At 36.2% G+C, this 27,107-nt stretch overlaps 1 protein-coding gene and 1 long non-coding RNA gene across 4 annotated transcripts; one reads left to right on the top strand and one right to left on the bottom strand.

Annotated features, from left to right (window-relative positions):
* The first annotated feature begins 519 nt into the window (after positions 1 to 519).
* LOC107842520 (U1 small nuclear ribonucleoprotein C) lies at positions 520 to 7,937 on the top strand. Of its 2 annotated transcripts, none has more exons than XM_016686427.2 (5): positions 520 to 793; positions 895 to 937; positions 6,522 to 6,563; positions 6,661 to 6,928; positions 7,321 to 7,937. In XM_016686427.2, the coding sequence occupies exons 1-5, from the start codon at positions 786 to 788 to the stop codon at positions 7,557 to 7,559; spliced, it is 600 nt and encodes a 199-aa protein (XP_016541913.1). In that variant the 5' UTR covers positions 520 to 785; the 3' UTR covers positions 7,560 to 7,937. The 2 variants fall into 2 exon arrangements, with proteins under 2 accessions (XP_016541913.1, XP_016541908.1); XM_016686422.2 differs by having other exon boundaries at positions 537 to 793; positions 6,661 to 6,940.
* A 729-nt stretch (positions 7,938 to 8,666) lies between these two features.
* Positions 8,667 to 11,572, bottom strand: LOC107857135. Of its 2 annotated transcripts, none has more exons than XR_001670780.2 (4): positions 11,457 to 11,572; positions 10,259 to 10,369; positions 9,470 to 9,623; positions 8,667 to 9,024 (listed from the first exon to the last, which is right to left on the bottom strand). It is a non-coding gene; the product is annotated as an uncharacterized LOC107857135 (long non-coding RNA). The 2 variants fall into 2 exon arrangements; XR_007046975.1 differs by having other exon boundaries at positions 10,625 to 11,563.
* Positions 11,573 to 27,107: the final 15,535 nt, after the last annotated feature.

A 27,107-nucleotide genomic window follows, 5' to 3' on the forward strand; every position in this document is an offset into this window, starting at 1 on the left:
AATAAGATGAAAAGAAACTAACAAGAAAAAAAGTTAGAGATATAAGATAGTGAAAAAAGGACAAAAAATAGTAAAGATGTTTTATTTCAAAATTTTGAAGATCATGCAAATAATTATTTTCAAATATGAGAAAGGAAAAAAAAAAAGAAAAGAAAAAAGAAGAAAGAAAAAAAAAAGAAAAATAGAAGAGAGGAAATAAAGTGGAAAGAAAAAAAGAAATTAAAATTAAATAAAATAATTAAAAAATAAGATGAAAAAAAAAGGTAGAAGATACGGCTATATTGGGGGAAGTGAAAATAAGAAAAGGTAAAGTAATGGAAGTAAAACAGACGTTTGTTTAGTTAATGAGCAAAATAATACTACTTTTATTATAAACTGTAATTTTATAAACTATTTATATTTATTATATTATAGTCTTAAGTATGTTATTTTCTGTAATTTTTCCTTTTCTTTAAAAGGTTAGGTCCCGACAATGTGCTTTCTTCACTAAATGGGCTACTTGTTCGCCTTCTAACGTTTGGGCTAAACTTTTTCTCGAAATGGGCTTTACCTTAAAGAGGCGAAAAATGAGTCCACTAGAACCTTGCGCTTCAATCCAATAGTAATTTTGAGGGACCAGCTTCCCTTTCCCTCTGAATTTCAACAAGATTCCGAATTCCAATTTTGTTTTTGTCCGATTAATCAAAATTCTATCATCGGAAACAATACTTCGGCGAAAAACTTGTACAAAAAATTCGACTATTGCACTGGCAAAAGTAACTTCTTCAGTTACCTTTGTTAACCAAATGCCTCGGTAGGCACAATATTTTTTTCAGTGAACTACTATTCTTTTGGTTTTATGCCCGTTTTTGTCAATTTTGGTTCTGTCGTTAATCATTTACGTGATATTTTCAGGTATTACTGTGATTATTGTGACACCTACTTGACACATGATTCAGTGAGTTTTTCTGTTTCTATCTTTAAGCTTCACTGTGTTTTAATGGTAGCATTGTGGATTTGCATGCTGAATTTGAAGACGACGAAGTTATTGGTGTAGGACATAGATTGATCAAAACTTTCAAACAGTTTATGGTCGGTAGTTTGATGTTTTTGACTATTATACTTAGTAGTCTCCAATAAAACATGATGCATTTGATTAGCAAAGAAATCAAAATTCATTATGTTGAATAACTATTAGCCGTCATCTAATTGATTAGTTTTTTGGTCCCAAAATTAAAATGTTTGAGTCGGTATAATTTGCCAAAGTTCAGAATTGAGAGCTACGCTTTATGGACTGTGTTAAGCAAGCGCCTTCAAGGATACAAGAAAAGATAATAGTCCTAATGAGAATTGTTGTATAGTAGGTGATAACTTTTTAGTTTTGAGAAAGAGACGGCATTTCTGTTAAAAAATTATGGAAAGAATAGCTATCACTGTAAACTCAACTTCCATTTTCACATTCAAGAACTGTCTCATGGTCTGTAAGCATTGCATGTTTATTACTTGGATCTTTTATAATGTTAAGTACAGGTGAGATATTTGTAATTTAAAAGTAAAATGAAATCTATAGTTGGGTGTTATGAATGGGCCCAATATCACATTAAGTGGCTATGTGTGGGATACGGGTTAATAAATAGCACATTTTAGGAAGAATAGTCTTATGAAAATTGTGATAATTGCTTAGGCAAAGACTATGGTTCTCATCCCCAATTCTCTCTAGGCCTCTCATCCCCTTCTACTATTATTCCTCTTCTTCGTACTGTAATTTCTCCTTTCCATATTAATCAAAGTTGATTAGTTTTGTTTTGTTCACTTTGTGTATTGATTGTTGAGTTGAGGATTTGGGTTCGTTACATTGGTGCTTTCATCCAGAGGTCTTCAATGGAGGACCCAAAATTTCGAACTCCCTATGATTCAATTAGCGTCGGAAGGGATTCATGGTCAAAGGAGATATGTGAAATTCGTTCATTATTACATGAGTTGATTGGAAACCCTACAAGGAGTAAACCTACTCCGGTGGAGTTTCCACGATTCTGTGGAGAGAATCCCGAGTTATGGATCTCTGAAAGCTATTTTGATTTTTATGAAATTGCAGATAACCACAAGTTATCTCTGGCGTCGTCCTATCTCGATGGGGCTGCTTTGTCGTGGTACCAATGGCTTTTGCAGAACAAGAAATTGGTTGATTGGGAACATTTTACTGCAAAAGTGTTGGTTCGCTTTCCTAAACTACATCTCGAATCACTGGAAAATCACTTGGCTAATTAGATGCCCTCCATGACTAGGTACTCCAGTCGTTTTGAGGCTGTTTCGTGGGGCTTCACTGAGACAGATGTCCTTTCTTCATGCCATACACATGTTTATACACAATGGAGAAGTAGCAAAATGGATGCACACAATATGTTCGATGAAATGTCTACCAGAGTTTTCACTGAAGAAATGGAAGAAACGTCTTATGCCTCTATCCTTCTAGGTGATTTGGACGATATTCAATCGACTAGGGTGCTCAACGAATCTGTTCATAGCTGTTGCCACAAGCTAGTTGCTGAGGTGCAACCCGATACTCCAATCAAAATGCTTGATGAAGAAGCATTATGCCTTGAACGTAGCAAAGTCCAACCGTTCGATGAATGTTCCCCAAGAAATATGTCAAAGAGTGTCGATGTTCATGGAGCTGAAATGAATCTCTGTGTATGGAATCCGGGTATAAGTTCCAAGCTCAAGGCTCTCACTGACTATATATTGAACACGAAGCTACTAATATTGTTGGGCTCTATTAGTACGTTTGGCTTCATTGCGAATGCTAATTCTGTGACTCAAGTGTGGGATCCCGGACAACAAAGATATGAGTTGGTAGTGGGGAAATCAAAAGTGAATGATACATACTCTGATGTGAATCGTGTGTTTGATGACAGTTCCCATGGATCTGCGTCGAGAGAGCTACAACCAATTGCATCTCTACATATTACATGCCTTCCCAAATTATTCCAATTCTTGCAACAACTATTAGCTCAACTCATTTTTGTTCTCCAAGCTCCAAAGAGTAACGTATGGTATGCTGCAATGGGAGGTGATTTCTCTTTCCGAAAGAAAATAACTGAGCAGGCTAGTGCATTGAAAATGGCAATACAGGGAAAGGAAGCTCCAAAAACTATTTGTAGTGCATGGCTTCAAGGTTGTATCAGGTCCATGGAGGACTTGATTGGGCTGGAGTTGCGTAATTTCTCTACGCTTGCGGAGCTCAAAGGTTTAGTTGGTGCTCAAGGTGATAAAATAATTGTCTGCCCTCTACTTTCTCACTGTATGAAGTTGTTGCACTACAAAATTGTCAAAATGATCATGGGAGAAAGTGAGCTTGAGTTGGTGAAAGTAGCTTCAATTGTTGTTGCTTATGTTGTTCACAAGGCAATACTCAGTGAGAGTAAAAGCTTTTCTGACTTGGCTAGTTGTGGGAAATTTAAGACTATGATGAGGCTTATGTGCTATGTAGCCCATCTTGGGGGCCATAGACGCGTTGAAGAGTGCACTGTAGCACAACAAGTTCTGAAGTCAAATCTAGTATTTAAAGCGCTTAACAATGTCGTTGCAAGTCAAATAAAGTTTTCTCGTTGCAATTCAAATAAAGTTTTCAAGTCATAATGGTATATTTGTGGAGATTCAGTTTGCAAAGCTTGGAAAGATATATGGTGCAGCCATGGGACCCTCTCTTACTGAAAGATCTAGCGCTTTCATAATTATAATTCTGGAACAGAACCATCATTGTTTCTTCCTTCTCCGTGATGTACTTATGGAGATAAACAAAATGTGTAGATTGAGGGATCCTGAAGCATTCGCCGATATCAAATGATCTTATTGCTTAGCAGATATCACTGATGCTCATGACTCTCCTAATATAGAGAAGGTAATGAAGATTGTTGGACTTAGCAAGGCAGAGCAGGTGACAAATTTTAAAATTTTGGCTTCTGTTATGATGCTTAGTAATATGGACTTGGCTAAGGGCAATGAAATTGTTTCATCAATTCTTCATGTTGACAACTCTTGGTTTCATCTTTGCACCACCATAGCAGCTCTCTACACACACTCAAGTCTTGAAAGATTCAACATTATATTGTCCGTGTGGCTCCACTCGAACCTTGAGGGCAAGGTTCTTATTGGAGAGGGGAGTATTGTTATGAATGGGCCGAAATCAGTTATGGTAAAACAGCCCAATATCACATTAAGTGGCTATATGTGGGATACGAGTTAATAAATAGCACATTTTAGGAAGAATAGTCTTATGAAAATTGTGATAATTGCTTAGGCAAAGACTATGGTTCTCATCCCCAATTCTCTCTAGGCCTCTCATCCCCTTCTACTATTATTCCTCTTCTTCGTACTGTAATTTCTCCTTTCCGTATTAATCAAAGTTGATTAGTTTTGTTTTGTTAACTTGTGTATTGATTGTTGAGTTGAGAATTCGGGTTCGTTTCATTGGTGCTTTCATCTTGGACATTATGTGTCAGATTGAACAGTATGACTGAACATCTTTTTTAATATGGAGATGTAACTCAACTCTGGTTTACCTCCTTTTTTTTTTAAAAAAAATAATAATTGCGTGGGATTTATCGCAAAAGAAAAATATAAAGGAAGGAGGTCCCAGGAAGTAGCCTTGACTTCATTATCTTAAGGAAAGGGGCTAAAAATTGTATAATGCCATCAACTAGCAGTCTAGCACATAATGCTGTATTTTTCTATGTCATAATTCTTCTTGCTATTGCTGTCTATTTAGTTTAACATTAGGTGCCTCTTTAGTGGGAGTCTTACACCAGCTAAGCTGAAGTAATGTGAGAGTATAGCATGAAAGGGTATAAAGCTCTTAAATCTTGATATAGCAATCCCATTTCTTGCTATGCACCTCAAATGATGACTCGCCAATGAATTTATCCACCAAGTTTCTTTGGAAGCTTTTGTCATGTCACAATCTAGTAAATAAGTTGTTGCTCTTTATTCTTTAGAAGATGATGTATAGTAGAGCACACAACAGATTTGGATGTCAAAATGGCAATTACTGTTTACTGCTGCACCAATCAAGATAGGGGTTTGTGTCAAACCATTGGCTGCAGACAAGTCATGAATTGGGTTGATATTGGAAGACCACTCACTCTTTGATCCTTGTGATTCTGGTGCTGGCCTTTAGCCAGAACTGGTGCACTAATTTGTGATACTGAAGCTGAGGACCAGAATCGCAAGAATAAGCCAGAAGTTACTTTAGTACTTTATAAAGCAATTCCCCTTTTTAGCATTTTGAACGGAACAGAAAAATATTCATTTTTTCTGAGTTGGTTGGAAAGTGACATTGACCTTTTAATCAGACTGTTTGAAGGCTGTAACCTCAAGCATAAACCTATACAGAATTACATAGGAAGGGGCGATTTAGTTTGTCATACAAGAGAATCGATGATGTCGAGTGCAATGATTATGAGGGAGTTCATATTTTCAAATAAGAAGAAAGACGAAATACTAGTTTGATAGCTAAGTTTAATTCCTCCCCCCCCCCCCCCCCCGCCCCCCTACCCCCACCCCCACCCCCACCCCCCCACGCCCAAAAAAAAAGAAAAAGAAGATTGATAGCTGCTTTGTCTAAAATTATTTGGGTAGTTACAAAGAAGGTGTCCACAATAAACTTTATCTGTTTTTAAGGAAAGATGATAGCCACTACTAAATTAGGAAGAATGCACATTCCTCAAAATAAAATTGTAAAACTTGAGAATTCACACAGGCTAAGGTGATTGATGCATAGGAGGTTTTGTTGTAACAAAAGAGAAGTTCTAGAAGAACTCATTTGATATGGACAAAGGTGTGTGTTCAAAGCCCAATCTCAACATATCATGGATTTTTCCTTAGTGCCAAAAATAAAATATAAAAAACACTCATTTGATGTGGAGTGTACCCTGGCTTAATACCATAGTGTGTTGACTGTAGGGGTGTTTGCAGCCAGAATTTTGGAGCAGTTGTAGGAGCAAAGGATCAATCTATGTGGGGAAAGTTAATATGATAGAACCTATTCGATTTTGAATCATTCAACATCTTAAACCTTGAGTGATAACTTGCTCCTCAACAGAAAATCTGACCTTATCCGAATGATGCTCTTATTTATCAAATCCCACCACATCAATGGCTTGATACTATGGTGTATCTTCCAATCTGAGAAATCGTAAAACATCCCTGTTACTGCTTCCATTTTTAATTTTATTCGTGACTTGAGATCAGCTGAACATGTCCGGATGCTGATGTCTTTTTTTTTTCCTTTTTTGATCGTTAAAAAAGAACATCTTGATGTGAATATTCTTCATACTTTATAATGGTACTTGTAAATTCTGCTGCACAAATGTATCTTTTTCTGCAAATCCTGGAAGTTGAGCATTCTGTTGTGAAAGATCTGAAATGGCTTTAGATTATCCTCTGCTTCTTGTTACTTGGAGGCCTGATTGTTCCTCTTTTTGTGAGAAAGGTAACTCTACTTGGAGGTCTGATTTCTTTAACATTTTCTTTTTAATTCTCAGCCTTCTGTCAGAAAACAGCATAATGCCGGTTACAAACACAAGGTGTGTGTTCATATTTTGCAACTTTTCTGACAGTCCTGTCTCCTAGAGCGAATGTCGTGTTCTCTGTGGTGGTACTAATGCTAGGAATTGTTTTCAGGCTAATGTACGGACTTATTACCTGAAGTTTGAGGAGGAGCAAACACAGATTCTGATAGATCAGAAAATTAAGGAGCGCCTTGGGCAGGCAGTAGCCTACCAGCAAATAGGTGCAGCTTATAATCAACATCTTGCTTCCTTCCCTGGTCAACAACCGCGCTTACCTATGATGGCACCTCCTATGCTGCCTGTTGCAGGAACTATGCCCCCACAATTAATGGCAGGTGTCAGGCCTCCCATTTTGCCAATTCCAGTTCCTGGTACTCCAGGTACCAATACAAGTAATTTGTTTGGTGATTCCTCAATATTTTCTTCCATTTGTTGGTATCTAGGTATTTTATGATGGACTTACTGTTATGAAGCACCCCCCCCCCCCCCAAACCCCCAACACACAAAGTTTAGGCCAAGGCAGTTTCGGAAGTTAACGATTGGTGTCAATAAGAGTGTTTTACATAGTTTGTTATGTTTACTGCAGGTTAATGATTGTCCATTTGTTCTTTCAGCTTGACAAATGGAAATGAAAAATCTCTGTTCTCATATGTGTCATGCTCTCATTGGCATCTAATTTAGTTCCAAGAAGAAATAACTTTTGCTGAACAATCAAGTGGAAACAAGATAACTCTGAACAATATACATCTTAACTTCTTGATATCCTTTTTAGGTTATTCAGCGGGTCCTCCAACTGCAACAATTGCAGGGCAGATGCCACCTGTTTCATCCTTGCCAATGCAACCCAATGCTCTTCCAGCTCCTCCTGCATTGAACCCCTTTGCAGGTGTTCCAGGTGGAGCCCCTCCACCTACTCTAAGCAGCGTCCCTGTCCCTGCCACACAATCAATGTACGAGCCAAATCCCAATGGAATTGCTGCCTCCTCTGCTAATGCTACAGCGCCAAGTTAAGTTTGTGCCAAGCCAGTGATATTTTGACTATCTTCTGTGTTCTCGGTGGGATGATTATGGTTTTGGATGAAATGGCAAAGCAACAATGGCTTCTTAATGAGTACCAATACTGAACGTCATCAAGTTCTCCTGACTGTTGTAGAGGAGAGAACTTTTTTTTTTTTTTGTAGTTATTCTAGGGAGACTATCAAGTACTTGGTCTGATCCCAAGTATTTACCAGTTCTTATGTACTGTTCCTCATTCTTGTTGAAGGAATCATGGACTTCTGGTTGGTATTGTTCCACCAATTCCTCTTAACTACTAGACTGAGCGTTTGAAATTGAGCCTTGAAACTATTCCATCGTTTTATTGTTCATGTTAAAACTATTCCATCGTTTTATTGTTCATGTTTACGGATCACGGGACCTATGCAACGATCTATTAGTTTAGGATTCATCAAACTATATCATTAGCAAGCACAAACAATATCATAGCTAGCCAATTCGGAACCAACATGCATCTATAATATCTACAACTAGTAGAAAGTGTTCGCACATGTATCTATAATATAAGCAACAAGTGAATGATTCAATTAATTAATACTTCAGTCTAGGTAATACTCAATTCTACGGACTGAGGTGAACCATTTTCTACCTCTATTTACAATACCCAAAGGTACATATTCACTAGTTACTTCAACTGTGTGGAGCCCTCTGTGGAACAATATGCTTCAAGGAGCTATTCCAACCTTGACCGCAAAGCATGAGGCCTTAATCAGTGGTGGACTAATTATTTCACAAAGTTCGTAAAATTCATTAGAGCAAAGAAGGTGCATTATTCAATTAGTCCAAAGTATTCAAAAGGAGAAGTTCTCCAGCTCTAATATCACTTTAGACACAATCTTTATTTACTAAGGTTGTTAGAGGTGAACGGCTAATAAATCTTGGATCATGAGGCAGCCATTCCTTACCATTTTCTCGGGCTCCTGCATTAATGAGGAAGACTGCTATCATAGTCTTCCATGGTTCAACGTTTTAAGGAAATATGAGAGGAAGCAAAGGAATAATTCAATCCTCCACTCCACTTGCACCCCATCATCTGACTTCCCTCTCTCATACACGAAAGAAGAAAAAAACATAATCATTAGTGGAATAAATACATATAGTCAAATGGCTACCTAGTCCACTTCCCAGCGGTGCAACTGATTGCTTCTCATAAACATGCAGATCCACGAAAGCGAAGTACTAAACGTCTAGAGAGAAGAAAAATAAACAAGTTTGGTTCCACAAGGTCTACATTTTGATATGTGCTCGATTGCCTTAATAGGACTTTCGCCATCACATGTTAAATGAAGTGATCACCAAGCTTGTGAAACAATCAGCTGTGACACGCTACTAGCGACACCCATGAGAAATATGAATAGGAGCAAGATCAAAGAAGCACTGCGCCAGGGATGTTTTCCTTCAAAGCGAATCCCTGAGTTGCCTATAAAGACATAATTTCATGAATATAACATCAATAATAGTCCAACAGTGTGAAATAATCTTCACAGGTCAAACACTAAGCAATCTATAGAACATCTCATCCTTCTCTTCATTCCAATAGATAAATTTCATCGCTAATTGCTAAACCAATTCCTTACCTTTTGACTTCAACAACTTGAACATACCACTAGTGGTTACTTTTAGGAGATTTTCAACATCTAAGAAGATGCAAAAACCAATTAATGTATCAAAGAAATCTTGTTATTTTAGTTGTGAGACGAACCAAACATGGTGGTGTTTGACTAAATCATTCTGATGTCTTTTTGTTTGAATTAGGCCTGCAGACTCCATTCATCTTAGTGTTTCACAATCAGGACTTGCCTTAGAATTCAGTAATAGAAATTGGAAAGAACTTTCGCAGCAGAGTTTTAGCAACTAGTAATTACCTTCTAGTTCGGTTACAGAAGTGTCAGAGCTAAGCATTCTTTCTTGCTTCTGCATCCTGATGTCTCCATGGATTAAGAGCGTCTCTGATAGCCTTGGCTTGAGGAGAATTTTCATAGGCTCTTTTTTCCGCTTCTAGAACAGTTACCTTATCATCTGAGACAAGTTGTTATAAGATAAACAACACACTTTTTTCAAAGGAGAAAAACTGGAAAAAATTAAGCAAAACTCCAAAAGGCTGATATAGTAAAGAATCTGTTATCATTAACAAGGGCACAAAGTAAAGGGAGAAAGTAGCAAAATTAGGTTTCTACTGTATGTAAGATCCGAAGTCCAATGACAGTGACTCTAAAATGTTAGGGATGGTTGCGATCAGGATCTGATAGTATAAATTATGATATCAATTAATAACTAGACCTCAAATGACAAATTAGTAGGGGTCCATTTCATCCTTCTCAAATTATGTCACCAAGGCTATACGAATTATTTGTATCTACCCCAGTGAATCTGGGCCCATTTCATTCCAATCCCATGTCCTTCAGATTTTTTTTCAAGATGTCCGGTGCACCAAAACTCCTGCTATGCACGGGACTAGGGAAAGTGTCAGACCATAAAGGTCAGGTCCAAAATAACTTGCATTGAAAAGTCAAAGCTCAAATCTTTCTCCCATTTATCATCTTTTTTAATGAAATAAAGAGTCAATCTTTCTTTATTTTTTCATAAATCAATAATGGATAAGGCATACATGAGAATACAAAGAAGTTTGTAGTAGAGGAAAGAGAATTTCATACAAAAGCCAGTCTTAATCATGAAGAACTCCATGGAGCCACCAATGATGGCGGAAATAACAACAATTTTCAGATACCAATCCCAGAATTTCACTTTAACCACTCCTTCGATTCCTGCAAATCAAACAGAGTATTTTCAAGAACCCAGCAACAGTCGAAAGAGGAAAGTTAATAGTGGACTTGGGAAAAGCTACCATATGTAATATCAACTGAAAACAAAAAGCACCAAAAATTATAATGGTTGACCAATTGGTTTTACCTTCTCCATTAACTCAAAATTAGTTAGGCTTAGGATACATTATGTAAATCCTTACTACTAATTCCTATTTAGCTGATTCATCAATAATCATAATGCCAGATTAATTTTACCTAGTCGCGAAGAAATACTGATTTTTCTTCTGATAACTAACTCTGCTTCTTGTCCGTTTTCTTCACTCCAATTAATGGATGTGTTTGTTGAAAAAAAATTAATGAATGTGTTCGCAGTTTTGTGCCCCTAATCTCAGTCAGTCCACATGGTGTTGTATACTGTATCAATGGGGCAGGTCGTGATCGACTCCAGCCGAATATAGGGTGTATGAACCATTTAATTGCACCGTTGTTCTCGAAATGAATGGATATTTAACTTTTACACTTTGTTTGAATGGCGACATGGTTTTATATGGTATTATATGATATGATATGATATGATATGATATTGTATTGTATAGTATAGTATAGTATAATATTTAAATGGATTGTATTATTTATTACTTTTTAATAATAGTTTTGTTGTTTGATTTAACGATATGATACAGTATCGTAATTGATAAGTTTACTAAATTGTCCTTAATTATTATAAATGTTAAAAAGAGAAATGGATTGCTTCATTATTGTACTTGGTACCTTTACTACATGTTATTAAACCTTAGTCATGAGTCTAATATTAAACCAAGTCCCCATCATGGTCCTTCCACGCCCCATCTGGTTAATTTGGCCTTTACAGGGACTTCTGACATAAATGCCAAGATTAAACTCATAACTGTAGCATCTTAACACATAGACCAACAATGGAAGTTTACAATTTGTATTTTAATAACAATATGTCATTTCATACATGTAACATATTTTGCTATAGTTCAACACTAGAAATTTAGCCCATCATCGGCTAGCAATAGTAAAAAGTAAAAATTAAAATTAAAATACAAAAAATTAAAATAACCTTAAGGCGGATGGATCGTGCTCAGAAGCAATGAGCTTTTATTAACTCTCAGAATATTTTTACAAAAGAGTAGAGTAGAGAGAGTATTAGAGAGAGTGGGGGTTCTAAAACCTGCCTCTACCAAATAAGAAATGAGCTCCTTATATAATGCATGCTCTCTACAAAAGAAAAAAGAATAATAAATGGCCCTTACTATTCATTTTGGCCTCTACTATTCACAAACGGCTCTTGCTTTTTTAGAAAGCTAAGTGCCCTTTACTGTTTGTTTTTTTAGAAAGCTGTTTTCCACGTTATTTGTCATCATAACTGTTGTATTATTAATTTTCAACCGGTGGGGACCTCCATTTGCTTATGTCATTTGTTCCCTTCCATGACTGAAGTTAATCGACTTCTAAAAGAAAGGCAAAAGGTTTAAGCTATTCCAGTAAAAACCCAGAACCTGAAAAATGAGATAGATAATCTCAAAAAGGAAATATCCTTCTTTAAGATTCATAATTTGGCGTTAGACCAAAGGGTTTCTGCTTTAGAAAATCCAAAATTATTACCCACTGAGGGTAGCCAAACTCTCCCTAAGGGATATTTTCTTAAAACTTTGGAAGAAGCTACCAATCAACAGTTTTATGCTAAAGTAACCCTTCTAATTGATTACAATTATAAGAAGGAATTTACAGCTTTCATTGACAGTGGGGCAGGCTGTAACTGCATTCAAGAAGGTATGATACCTTCCAGGTATTTCGTAAAAACCACTAATACCATAAGGAATGCGAGTGGTCAAAAAATGGGGGTAGAATATAAAATCCCTAAAGCTTATATTTGTAAAGACAAAGTCTGTATGCCTGAAACCTTTGTTTTAGTTAAAGACATTTCTGATGAAATTATCTAAGGGAAACCATGGTTTCTTCATTTGTACCCTTTAGTCCGTTCGGATGAAAAAGGTATCATTGATACTTTTGAAAACAAACATATCCAATTTGAATGGTGTGATCCACCTTATACCAGATATTTAAATCTGATTAAAGAAAAGATTCTTTCAAAACATAACCAAATGGAATTTTTGAGGAATGAAATTTGCAGTTTGACTATCAATGAAACCCTTCAAAATCCAAAATTAATTAGAAAAATTAAGTTTCTGAAGAGCCAATTGTCACTTCAAATTTGTGGAGTCCATCCTAATTCTTTTTGAAAAAGAAAACAGCATGTTGTTAGTCTTCCATATAAAAATGATTTTGAAGAAGGTAATATACCTACAAAGGCCAGACCTTGTCAAATGAATTCTGAATATTTAGAATTATGTAAAAAAGAAATTGAATCTCATTTGCATAAAAGCCTTATTCGACCTTCTAAATCTCCATGGTTATGTACTGTCTTTTATGTGAATAAGTATGTAGAACAAGAACGAGGAGTTTAGAGGTTAGGTATAAATTACAAACCTCTGAATAAAGTCCTCAAATGGATTAGATATCCAATTCCCAATAAGAAAGGTTTATTAGATCGTTTGTATGATGCTCTAATATTTTCAAAATTTGATTTGAAATTAGGTTTTTGGCAAATCCAGATTTTGGAAGATGATAAACATAAAACTGTATTTAATGTTCCAATGGGACAATTTGAATGGAATGTCATGCCTTTTGGTTTGAAGAATGCTCCTTCAGAATTTCAGAATATCATGAATGATATTTTTATGCCATACAACAATTTTATTATTGTCTATATTGATGACATTCTTGTGTTCTCAAAAAATATAGACACACTTTAATCATCTAGATCTTTTCAGGAAAATTATTATACAAAATGGCTTAGTAATTTCGAGGCCAAAGATGTTTCTATTCCAGACAAATGTCCAATTTTTAGGTCATAATATTAACCAAGGGAAGATTATTCCCATAAATAGAAGTATTGAATTTACTTCTAAATTTCCTAATGAAATAACGGACAAAACCCAATTGCAAAGATTTTTGGGTAGTCTAAATTATATATCTCCTTTTGTGGAAGATTTAAAAAAGGATACAACTACCTTGTATGATAGACTGAAGAAAAATCCTAAAGCATGATCTGAGAACCATACTATTGCAGTAAGAAATATTTTACGAGAAAATTTTGACTTTTTTTTAGAGTTGCCACTTAATTTTGAAAAGGAATTAAGAAACCTTTATAAAATATTTTAAACGATCCAAAATAGAAAAATCTTTTAAAATTTAAAGATTCTGAGTAAGCGGTTCCTATTAATGTTTTAGGAAGGTGTTAGGCACCTAAAACGTCCGCTAACTTGCGGTTATCCGGACTGTTTGAAAACATCTTTTGATTAACTTCTAAAAAGATTAATCTGTTGAAAAGTGATTGATTTTTTAGAAAAGACGTGTAAAATAAATTTAGGCGACTTAGTAGGGATTTTAACTAAGTGTAAACAAAATTAATAAATAAATAAACACATAAAAAGGAGAAGGGAGGAGAAAGTAAAGGATTTAGGCCATTAGGCCCAAATCAACGAGACCTGTCCTAGTCTAATTGGGCTTTCGACTCATTTCACCTGTCCTAAACTATTTTTCCAGATCCGTTGGCCCAAAATATGTTCTACCTGTATTAAATTTACAACTTTGACTTCGAGGCCTATGAATGAATAATAAAATGAAGGAATAAATAAACAAACAAATAAATTAAATAAAGGTAAAAGACAACAATAATAATATGAGACTTTTGAGTCTCTTAGCCATTTCAAATGTGGGACTTTAACCCATTCTTCTCCGGTTGTCTCTTTATATCCATATGCCACGAGATCAACTTGGGATGTGATCTTTTCAAAAAATTGACTCGGGGCTAGATGGGCCTCAATGGCCCGTAATGCACATAAAAAGAGAAAAGAGCCCGTGTAGGACTCAAATGTATCCACATGCAAAAAGAGAAGTGAAGTAATCAATATATATCCTAAGGTTAATATTTAAACGCATACTAAATCATCACGTATAATAAAGAAATACAAAATTAATTTAACAAAAGCAACTTCCAATTATGTAACACACAGGAAACTTAACAACAATAACAACAATAATAACAACAACTAGAAATATACATGGTTTAAATCCAAAATGTAACCCAAACTATGCCCTGTGTTCACTTGTCCACTATTTCAAAAGAAGTACATCAATTTTTATTACTTGTTACCCTTAACATGCAGGCGAACGCAAATACTTTTTCATGTTTTATCCTTAACATTGACTACTTATTCTCTTAATCATTCTTCTACTTGATATTATACATCAGAAAGAGGCAAAATTAAACAACAATAGCAGGAATATCAAAAGAGCAAGATATAAATATTTACCTAAACTAACTACTAATAGCAAAAGACAAGTTCTACCAATAAGAATAAGCACCAAAGAATACTCTTATAGCAACATCTGAAGACATAAATCTTAAAGCAAATCTAAAATGTTAGAGCTACCAAAGGGCTAAAATGAATTCATATTTATACTTAAATCGACGGTATAATGACATCATTAGAAAAATTTCCATATACGAGATTGTATAATCACAGAAATAAATATTGTCAACGAAAATCTCATGACCCAGACAAACTCTCAAAATTCCCTTTTTGATCCCAACGAAAAGTAAAACTCTAACTATTTGCAAGAAATCAATATTGTCAGTGAAAACTCATGAATCAAACAAACCTTCAAAATTTCCCTTTTCATCCCAAAGAAAAGAAAGCCTCTAACTATTTTGCAGGAAAATCAATAGTGAAAAAACAAATTCTCAAAGTTTCCCTTTTTAATCCCAAAGAAAACTTCTAACTGTTGCAGGAACCCAATATTGTCAGTGTAAGATTCATGAACAAAACAAGCTCTCAAAATTCCTCTTTTCGGTCCTAAAGTGAATCCCTAACCACGGTAGGGTGCAAAAATAATAAAAAAAAATAAAAAAATAAATTATTATTTGTAACCACAAGCGTAAAACTTGAATTGTAGCTATTCTCCAGGCGTGGCCTTACAAAACTTTTGAAAGTTTTAGACCCTGAAATCTATAGTCAAAGAAAAACCATGAACCAAGTTCAAGAGAGAATATGCAAACAACATGGCTTTTTAACGTCAAAGACAACGAACAAGACCAAATTTCAGTAGTCAAAGCTTTATAACAGTAGACAACACTCCGGAATAGAGACCCCCTAAAAACATAAATTCGATAGACATGTATACCTACTGATTCATACTATAATATTAGGGTCGTTCAACACCGATAATCATGAGATGCTAGACTTATCCATTATTAAGCATTCACGGCCAATCAACACCATTAGCACACGATAATGAATTCGGTCAACAATAAAGTTGAAGATTACAACGCAGCCATAGCTTCCACAAAACAGAACAACATATCATAACAAACTAATCCTACGGCCTTCATAGCCATCTACAACTACTCCTAGCAAAAAAACAACAATATAAACCTTATAAAGAAGGAGATGAAGAAGAAACAAAGACACAATAACATAAACTAAAAATGAAAATGGTGTTACCTTTTTCGGGGTATCAAAATGAGATAACGGGCTAACGTCAGGATTTCGATCGCCACCCGAAGAGCTTCACCGCTATTCCGATGATCTTTCCAAAAATATTTTTTAATAAGAAAATTGATTGTGCTCTGAAATTTCTCTTCCTCTGCTTTTTTTTTTTCAGAATTTCGAACTAGAATTTTTCCAAAAAAAAATCCTATTTTTTAGCTCTAAGGAGAGGTATTTATAGAGAACAGAGAGAACCCCCCTTCAAAAGTTGCTCCGCCGATGTGGGGTAAATTCATTTAGGGGTAAATTAGGAATTCCTCAAAAATGAATTCAAAATTTGAACTCCAGATCAGATTCCCCTAACGGATTTGTACCAATTTTGTTATTTTTTGAGGGAATTCAATGGAGGGTTGGCCAATAGAGTTTTTACAAAACAAATTTCCTCAAGAACCAATAGAAATCCACCAACAATGTATGGAATAGTACCATTGTGGTCAAGATCCACGTAATTACCTGTTATGGTACGTGAGGTGTCTAATTTCTACAAATTTTGTTGACAAAATAAATTGAATTGTGGGTCGAACCCAGATTCGAGTTTGTTGGGTTCGCGATTTGGTCGTTGATGTTCGATGTTGGGTTGGGTTTTAGCGGATTTGGGTTAAGTTTGGGTCGATTTTTGGTGCTTTGATGGTGCCTGGTTGCTGAAGGTGTTATCGTTGGTGCTGGCTGTTGTTGTCAATGGTGTTGCCATTTTTGTCGATGGTTTGAAGAGAAAGAAAAGGGGTGAAAGGTATTGGGCCCGGGTCAGCTGGTGTGGGCTGATATGTAGTTGGGCCATAATTGGCTGGGTGCTGTTTGTTGGGCCTGGTCCCATTTTAATTAAAAGGGGGCTGCTGAAATTAAAGGGGAAATAGGTAAATTAGGCTATTTTGGCTATTTATTAAATAGCCAAAAGGAAAGTTTAGACAATTATATTTAAATTTAGCCTAATTAAAATTCAATCGACCAATTGCATTGCAATTACTGCAGAATTAATTTCAATTAAGGTCCAAATTTAATAAATTAACTAAATTAAATCGAAATTCGATATGAAATAACACCTTGTTTAATCCCAAGCTTCTTGATTTAATAAAATCAAATGCATATTTATCCAAATAAATTATTTTGATAATAAATTATATTAAAATCAATACTTTAATCATTATATTTATTTTTAAAATAATTCTTGATTAAAATTTAATATTTCGTAGAATAAATATTTAAGTAATCAAATTATATAATCTTGTATAACTGAACACGATAATATATAATCACTTCTTAAAATGATCAAATTATGTACAAAGAATATTTTGAATTTTGTTTTATTTGGATGAAATAAATATTTTGATTTTATTAAAAATTGAAGAAACTCAGGATTAAATTTAGTCGTAGAGGGCAAAAATTAGGTGTCAACAATTTCCCTCTCCCTTTGGATAGGGTGGATGCAAGTAACCCTGGGCAAATGGAGGTTGACGTTCTTAATTTTTGTTCAACCACAAATTTAGATCTGAAAGAGGTTAGTTTTTGCACGAGTTTCGTAGAGTTATGGTCGAACCTCGGTATCAGGTTTCCTACATATTTCAGGTTACATAAAAATTCAGGCCACTTGTAGTTCATAAAGCTTGATTTTAAGCACGATTTTCAAGAAAATTCATAAGTTATCTCGACTTTAGAGTTTTTGATGAAATCGAGAAGTTGGGGAATAAAGGAATTTGGGGGGAGGTTAGAACACAGTCAAGTTTTCTACATAAAGCTCAACCTACATATCCCCGAGATTCAAGAAATTAGACTGCTTGTAGTTCGACTCAATCGGTAGAAAAGATAATCTTTTATTTCAGACGATCTTTGGCTCAAGATGGGTGACTAGTTGATCGAGTTGCGGAAAAGAAGCCTGCAAACTCTTAACCATTAATATGGGATCTTTCACATCCATAGGCAAGAACTTACCTGGACATAATTTCCAAAACTCTAGGTGTATTGTCACCCGAATTTGAAAGAAAAAGAAGGTTACCCTCGGTATGAGTTTAGAAATATTCCGAAGGTGAATCTTAAACTGGAATATCCCAAAATACCCACACGCCTTCTAATAGGAGTGTGGTTAGATGGTAGTGGTCATCATCCTTTAGCTCGCTTTTAGAGAGTTTGACGTTCCTCTCTAGACTATGTCCCGTTTTGCTTCTAAGAAAGAGTTCCACATTATGCTGCGTCCTTTTTGGAGTCATCCACACTTGTGGTTTTGATTTGAGATTTTCATCCTCTCGGATGGTTTCAACAATGTTTCAAACAAAAGGGTTAGTGCTAAACATAATTAACGAAAGAGGTATAAAGTCTTTTACCATATCTCCACGTGAGTTGTTGCCTGAAAAGCGAAGTTATTCCTTTCGTGTACCTATTTGGAAGGAAATAACATGCAATAATAGACACAACAACTCTCTTGGTTGTTGCATAATTATCTCATTAGTCGGTTGAATATGTCTTCAAGGTGGGGTGTCCCTTTGGGCACCGACAATACGTTATGCAGAAAGGTCCCTGCAACCGTGTAATCTTATGTTGACGCGACAACCCTTTTGAGTCATCTATAACACTTGTAGAATGATAACCTTTCTGGTTATTGACAATAGTTCTTTGCATATGATCTCAGGTAAGTCTTGCTCATCTTTTGCATCGATACGACTTATAGATTTCCCTCGAATTATCAATCTTTGGATAATTTTGTGCATTATTTGATGTTGGATACGAGGCAACTTATAGATATCCTTTGAACTGCTAGACCTTAGGTAATCCTTCATATTATCCAACCTTGGATAAGAGATGGCTTACAGATATCCCTCTAATCGCTAGTTCTCAGGTTTTCTTGCATATTATTTGACCTTGGATATAATATGGATTATAGATATCTCTCAAATTAGTAATCTTTAAGTAATATTGCAGATAATCGATCTTGTATATGACGCGACTTATAGAGAACCCTTGCATTTATCAATTTGATAATCTCGCATATTTTTCAGTAAGGATTTAGTTGCAACTTATGGATAACCTTCGAACTATTAATTTTTGGGTAACCTTGCACACTATCCGGTTAGAATGTTGTTGCGGCTTACAGATGACCTATGGGCTATCAACTCGGAGGTAATCTTGCACACTATCCTATTCTGACTTATAGATGATCCTCAAATTGTCAATTTCAAGGAAATCTCATATGTCGTTCACTTTCAGATGACGATTTAAAAAAGTCCCTTTGAATCATATTCTTTTGATGCATTCAGATGCTAATTCATAAAATAATAAGATATTCTCGATGTCATCGTATGTTATCTCGTGTGTTAACAGATATTAGATGCTGATGATATCCTCAACGCCAGCGTATGCAATCTTGCATGTCAATAGATATTAGATAGTGATGATATCCTCGATGCCAGTGTATGATATCTCACGTATCATCAGATATTTAATGCAGATGATATTCTCGACGCCAGCATATGACATCTCATGCATCATCAGATATTTAATGCAGATGATACCCTTGACGCCAATGTATGATATCTCACGCATCATCAGATATTTAATGCAAATGATACTCTCAATGCCAGCATATGATGTATCGCGTGTCATCAAATATTTAATGTAGATGATACCCTCGATGCTAGTATATATTATCTCATGTGTCATTAGATATTTAATGCAGATGATATCCTCGATGCTAGCGTATGATATCTCGCGCGTCATAAGATATTTAATGATAATATCCTCTACGCCAGCATATGATATCTAGTGTGTCAATAGATATTAGATAATGATATCCTCGACACCAGCGTATGATATCTCGTATGTCAATAGATATTGATGATGATGATATCCTCAACGCCAGCGTATGATATCTCACGAGTCAACAAATATTAGATAATGATATCCTCGATGCCAGCATATGATATCTCGTGTGTCAATAGATATTAGATGATGATATCCTCGACACCAGCGTATGATATCTCGCGTGTCAACAGATATTGATAATGGTGATATCCTCGATGCCAGCATCTGATATCTCGCGTGTCAACAAATGTTAGATGATGATGATATCCTTGACGCCAGCGTATGATATCTCGCATGTCAGCAGATATTAGATGATGATGATATCCTCGATGCCAGTATATGATATCTTGCGTATCAACAGATATTAGATGATGATATCCTCGACGCCAATGTATGATATCTCGCGTATCAACTAATGTTAGATACAATAGCCCTCTCGGCAATGAGATGATATGAAATAGTTCTTTCAGTGATTTGAAAACAGTCTCACCTGAGTTTGTTTGTCTGCTCTTTCTTTCTACATGTACCTGTACTCAAGGTAGACAATTAGTAGGCACAATATCGCTCTCACTGGCGACCAAAGTCAAGCTTTATGATAGTTTAATGACAAATACTGAGCATCATAATTTGAATGGCTTATTCTGCTATTAATCTTCTCTTTTTGAAGAAATAATTAAATAGCAAATCCACCGGATGCAAGTAAATAGGGCAAAACCCTTTCTTAGGGATTACTCAAATATCGTTGCTTCGCTTCAAGGAAAATTTTTAGGATGACTTTCTGCTCTTCCTCCTATTGAGTGATCCTTTGATTGTTGTACTTATTGTGCCAATTCCCTTGAATGTACCTGCACTCAAGGTAAATATTTAGTAGACACAAAGTCGCTTTTGCTAGCGATTATTTTTAGAAAAATTCAAAATATAATATTCATAGAAAAGATAAGACGTCTTTGTTTGTCCTTCACGATCTCAAGAAATGAGATAGACAATTCAAGAGGTCCTCGATAAATGGGCATTAAACCCATTTTTGGGTCTACTCAAAAATACCATTCTTGAGCACTATATGCTCTGGTGTGGCTCCCAACTTTCTCGGGGATTTTTGAAAGAGATCCTCATTTTGTGTATTGATCCCTGCATCCACAGAAAAATGATTAGTTTGAGTGAAACTACTCCGTGTTGACCTTCCTTGATCCTTGGTTTGCTCCTCGCCATCTTCCGGGTACTCTGTCATGTTGGTACCTCCACCCTGGCTCCTTGCTCCCATAGACGTCTAGGTAATCACTAAGTAAAAGATTTGTATAGATTTTTGCAAGTAGTCTTTATTTTAGAAAATAATTTCAAAAGTTTCTAAAAAGCTTTAGAAAATCTCTGTCCGTCATGTCATGCACTAGCTCAACAAACGTCTTCCTCTTGGTTTTGACCCGACGGGGGATTTTCAAAACTCATCGTCATTATTGGAAGGTTCTTTAAATAGTTCTATCATAGCCTGAGATTGAGTCTATCTAGACTTTGTCCCAGCTAGTGACTTTGAAAGTTTTGAGTTTGCCCTCTGGTGCTAGGGAATTTGAAATACATTTTAGTGTTTGGCAGAAATTTTGAGGCCTTCCTCAAAATTTCTGCCCCAGTTTAAAGTTGTTTGAGGTGATATCAACTCGAGAGGATCTGAAGTCTTAGTTGGTATTTGCTCTCTTTATTGGATGATGATCTTCTCTTGTAAATTTTTGAGATTCCTTCTCAAAAATTTTGCCCTAGTTTCCATTTCTTGGGGTTATATGACCGAGCCGTTGGGGTTCCTACGTATCCCATTGTAGTAGGAATCAGGTCAAATGTAGTTCAGGACTACGCTAAGGATATATGAAAAATCCTAATGGTTTGATCGAAGCCGACATAGGCCGCCTACGTATCTCTTTTTTGAGAATTCAGGTCATCACGTAGTTCATACGACACTAGGGATATATATAAAATTTTACTGGGTTGACTGAAGTGACATAGGCCGCCTATGTATCCCTTTTTGGAAATTTAGGTCATCACGTAGTTCATACATGAAAGAAAAGGATAAATTTTTCTAAGGGGTTGACCGAAGCCGACATAGGCCGCCTACGTATTCTTTTCTTGGGAATTCAGGTCAAACATAGTTCATACATAAAGGAAAAAGATTCTAAGAAATCACACATTAGAAAACATATTATTACAAAGGCGATTACAAATAAACTAAGGAAATACAAAAACTAGAACGTCCTTCAAACATAATATCTTTTTACTGCATCAGAATTGATTGGTTTGGTCAACTCTCGACCATCTATCTTAGACAAAATCAGAGCTCCTCCAAATAGTACCTTGCGAACTATGTATGGCCCTTGCCAATTTAGAGAAAACTTGCCCTTGTACTCTTCTTGGTGAGGAAATATGCATTTGAGAACTAATTTTCCAACTTTAAATGTTCGAGCTCTTACTTTCTCGTTGAAGGTACGAATCATCCTATGTTAAAATAACTGACCATGATACACAACCACCATCCTATTTTCATCAATCAACATGAGTTGTTCATAGCGAGCGCGAACCCATTCTTCGTTACTTAGTTTGGCTTCCTGAATAATCCTTAAGGAAGGTATTTCAACCTCAGCAGGTATCAAAGCTTCATTCCCATAAACAATTAGATAAAGAGTCGCCCCGGTGGAGGTTCAAACTGTTGTACGATATCCTAGCAAAGCGTAAGGCAATATCTCATGCCATGATCTATTATTTTCGGCCATCTTTCTCAAGATCTTTTTGATGTTCTTATTGGCAACTTCTATGGCTCCATTCATCTGTGGACGATATGCGGTCGGTTTTGATGGACGATTTTGAACTGATCACAAATTTCATTCATCAATTGACTGTTCAAGTTTGCCCCATTATCAGTAATGATCGATTCTAGCACTCCAAATCGCCAAATCAAGTTATTCCTGGCAAAATCTCCAACAACTTTTTTAGTGATGGCTCGATATGAAGTAGCTTCGACCCACTTAGTAAAGTAATCAATAGCAACCAAAATAAATCTATGCCCATTTGATGCTGGGGTTCTATTGGTTTGATAAGATCCATACCCCAAGCTACAAAATGCCAAGGTGAACTCATCATGTAAAGTTCATGTGGAGGCATTCGAATCAAATCTCTGTATATCTGACATTTTGGGCATTTCTGCACATACTTGCTACAATCATTTTCCATAGTCATCCAGAAGTAACTGGTTCTTAGGATCTTTCTAGAAAGGGCAAACCCATTCATATGGGGCTCGCAAACTCCAGCGTGTACTTTTTTTATTAATTTATTGGCTTTCGCAGCGTCAACGCATCTCAAGAATCATAAGTCTGGAGTCCTCCTAAAAAGGATTTCCCCACTTGGAAACTAGTTCTTTGCCAAATGCCGGATTGTCTTCTTTTGATTGTTGCTGGCTTTTTCAGGATATATTCCAGATTCTAAGTACCTTTTAATATCATAGTAACATGGCTTTCTGTTAGGCTCCTCTTCAATGTGTGCACAATGCGCGGGTTTCTCCTTCAATCTTATTTCCAAAGAATCGATGTAACTCTGATCTGGGTGCTAAATCATAGAGGATATAGTGGCCAAAGCATCAACAAACTCATTTTGCATCCTTGGGATATGTCAGAAATCAACTTTTTTAAATCTTCCACATAATTCCTACACCAGCTCCACATAAGGAGTAATCTTGGATTTTTTTATTGCCCATTCTCCCCGTACCTGATGAATCAGCAAGTTTGAGTCCCCGATGACTAGCAATTCACGAACACCCATATTAAGTGCTAATTTAAGACCTAGGATGCAAGCCTCATATTCGGCCATGTTGTTGGTGCACGAGAAATGCAACTTAGCAATTACCAGATAGTGTTAGCCTGTTTCTAACACCAAAACTGCTCTGATTCCTGAACGCTTGAAGTTGACTGCCCCATCAAAAAACAACCTCCATCTGGGGTAAATTTTTGCAATGTCTTCTCCTACGAATAAAATTTCCTCATCTGGGAAGTAAGTTTGAAGTGGCTCATATTCATCATCAACCAGATTCTCTGCCAAATGATCTGCTAAGGGTTGCCCTTTGAATCACATACACAATGTTAAACTCACTCAGCAACATTTGCCACTTGGCTAGCTTCCCTGTAGGCATGGTTTTCAAGAATATATACTTCAATGGATCTATTCTCGAGATGAGCTATGTTGTGTGTGAGGATAGATAATGCCTTAACTTCTATGCAACCCAGGTCAGAGCACAACACGTCTTTTCTATGAGAGCATAACGAGCCTCGTATGATGTAAAATTTTTACTGAAGTAGTAGATTGCTTTCTCTTTCTTACTGGTCTCATTATGTTGCCCGAGGACATATCCGAAAGCATTTTCTAAGACTAAAAGGTAACGCAACAACGGACTTCCTTTCCTCGGTGGAACCAAAATCGGTGGAGCAGATAAATATTCCTTGATTCGTTCAAAAGCTTTCTGACATTCTTTTGTCCACTCGTTCAGTGCATCTTTTTTCAACATCTTGAGAATTGGCTCACATATGACTTTTGATTAAGCAATGAATCTTCTAATGTAATTCAAATGACCTAGGAAACTCATAACCTCTTTCTTGGTCCTCGACGGTGGCAAATCCTGAATTGTCTTGATTTTGGATGGGTCTAGTTCGATGCCCCTTCTGCTGACTATGAACCCCAGTAATTTCCTAGATGGAACATAAAAGCACACTTAGCAGGATTCAATTTCAAATTATACTTCCTCAATCTATTAAAGAATTTTTCCAAATGGGTCAGATGATTCGAACTCTCGCGGGATTTGATAATTACATCATCCACGTATACCTCAATGTCTTTATGAATCATATCATGGAAAATCATCATCATAGCCCTCATGTATGTTGCACCTGTATTCTTGAGACCAAACGGCATTACCCTGTAATGATAAACACCTAGGGCATAATGAAAGATATCTTTTCTGCATCTTCCTCATCCATCAATATCTGATGATACCCGGCAAAACAATCCATAAAAGACTGTATTTCATGGTTTGTCCAATTATCGATGAGGATGTGAATGATGGGTAGCAGAAAATTACCTTTAGGATTGGCTCTATTTAAATCTCTATAGTCAACACAAATTCAAATTTTGTCGTCCTTCTTCGGCATTAGGATGATGTTGGCTAGCCATGTTGGATACTTTGTGACCTCCATAATCCTAGACTGGATTTGCTTTATCACTTTTTCTTTGATTTTCAGACTCAAGTCCAGCTTGAATTTCCACATTTTTTGCTTGACTGGATCAAACTCGGGATTAATCGGTAACTTATGCGACACAATGTTAGTGCTCAACCTTGGCATATCATTGTAGGACTAAGCAAATACGTCAATGTACTCCCGCAACAAGTAAATGAGCTCTCTTTTTTGTGCTTCTACTAGGTAGACACTGACACTTTTTTCTTTGATTTCATCATGATTGCCCAGGTTGACTGTTTCAGTTTTGTCTAGGTTGGGCTTTCTCGATTCTCAAACTCTTCTATATACTCCACTAACCGCTCCTAATCACCTTTTTTCCAATCCTCATCACTCTCTTTATTTTGTTTGTCTAAGCTTTGACATGATATAACATTGGCAGGTTTTAAGTTACTGCTACTGTAATAAACAAACAAACCAAGTTAGATGATAATAAGATAATAAGAAGATAATGGAATATGTTAATGTAATCATATTTCAAAATAATTTCTTAAATAAAGAGAGGCCTTTTTATTGAAATTTGGGAAATAAATACAAATTATGGCTCATGACCCGCGCAAATATGGGCTCGTGCCTTTTTGAAAGAAGTAAAATACAAAAAGGAAGTTTGAGACATAAAGGATGGATCGCGGGTCCTCCTTCAGATCATCACCAATTTTAAAAACTACAAGTAATTGCCCTTTCATCTACCACGATATGAGTGGAGTGGAGGTCCAGTTTTGCAAGGTTCTCCTAGTGCAACCTTCTTCACCCCACTGGATTTTGGGAAATCATATGGTACTGCATTACATCCTTTGAATAAATTTCCTATCCCATCTCCAAGACTATTATCATTTGGCATCAAATGACTGGTACAGAAGTGGCAAGGTCCTAGACAGACTCATCTTTGGCTTATCTTCAAACTTGTCCTCCTCCGTCGGCTGATATCCTAACCCATACTTAGATGCTTTCTCTAGGACCGTAATGGGATCAATAATTCCTTCTAGATTCTTACCCAAATCCCAAACAGGCTCGAACTCATTTCTCAATATCACAGTCACAATTATTTTGTAGACAAAATGCATTGGAACTTTGAGCGTCAGATTTTTTTCCGCAGCATTTACAATTTCAACTGTATAAAAACTACTACCCTTTGAAACGTCTTCAGTCATCGGCACATAATCATTGGGATAATTCACGTGGTTTTCTTCCCCTTGGATAACTATTTCATAATCCTCCCAAATGAACTTCAATAATTGATGAAGGGGCGATGAAACTTTCTTTGCACCATGTATCCATAGTCTTCCCAAGAGCAGATTGTAACTACGATGAATATCCATGACATGAAACTTAGTCTTGAATTCAGCAGGTCCTATTTGGATGTACAAATCAATTTCACCTATGTTATCTCTCTGCCCTCCATCAAATGCTCTCACGTTTATGTGGCTTTGGCGAATTTTCCCCAAATCATAGCCTATTTGAATCAGTGTGGAAAGAGGACAAATGTTCAGACCAGATCTTTCATCTATGAATACTCGATCAATCACATAGTCCCGACAAATGATAGTGATGTGCAAGGCTTTATTATGCATCGCTCCTTCAAACGACAACTCTTCCTCACTAAACGATATGTGATAACTTTCCACAATATTTCCATCATTGCAGTCAGATTCTCAACACTCGTGACTGCGAGAATATACACTTTATCCAAGACCTTCAATAAAGCTTATCGGTGGTATTGCGAACTCATTAACAGTTCTAAAATAGAAATCTGGGATGGAGTTTTCTCTTAATGCTTGACAATTGAGTATTTTTTCGATTGCATACACATCCAAAATTCCTCGGCCTCTTTTTTAGTAATTGGCCTTTTTTGTGAATCTTTTCTATTGGTCAAATCTTTATAAATGTAGCATCGTCCAGACCGTGTCATTCCTTGGGCAGCGGCGGTCTCTACAATAAATTCTTTCCTAGGCGGAGGAGTGTATACTTGACTCGGGGCCGTCATTACTATAAATGAGGTTTTCTCATTGACACTTAAGGCAGCTATGGCTCTTTCTACCTTCTCCATCTCTT

This window comes from Capsicum annuum, chromosome 1 (assembly GCF_002878395.1).
Source record: "Capsicum annuum cultivar UCD-10X-F1 chromosome 1, UCD10Xv1.1, whole genome shotgun sequence".
NCBI classification, from domain to species: domain Eukaryota; kingdom Viridiplantae; phylum Streptophyta; class Magnoliopsida; order Solanales; family Solanaceae; genus Capsicum; species Capsicum annuum.

Coding starts and splice junctions, on each gene's coding strand:
- LOC107842520 (XM_016686422.2), top strand. Junction 938..6,521: donor CCTACTTGACACATGATTCA/GTGAGTTTTTCT, acceptor TTTAATTCTCAG/CCTTCTGTCAGAAAACAGCA. Junction 6,941..7,320: donor TACTCCAGGTACCAATACAA/GTAATTTGTTTG, acceptor TATCCTTTTTAG/GTTATTCAGCGGGTCCTCCA.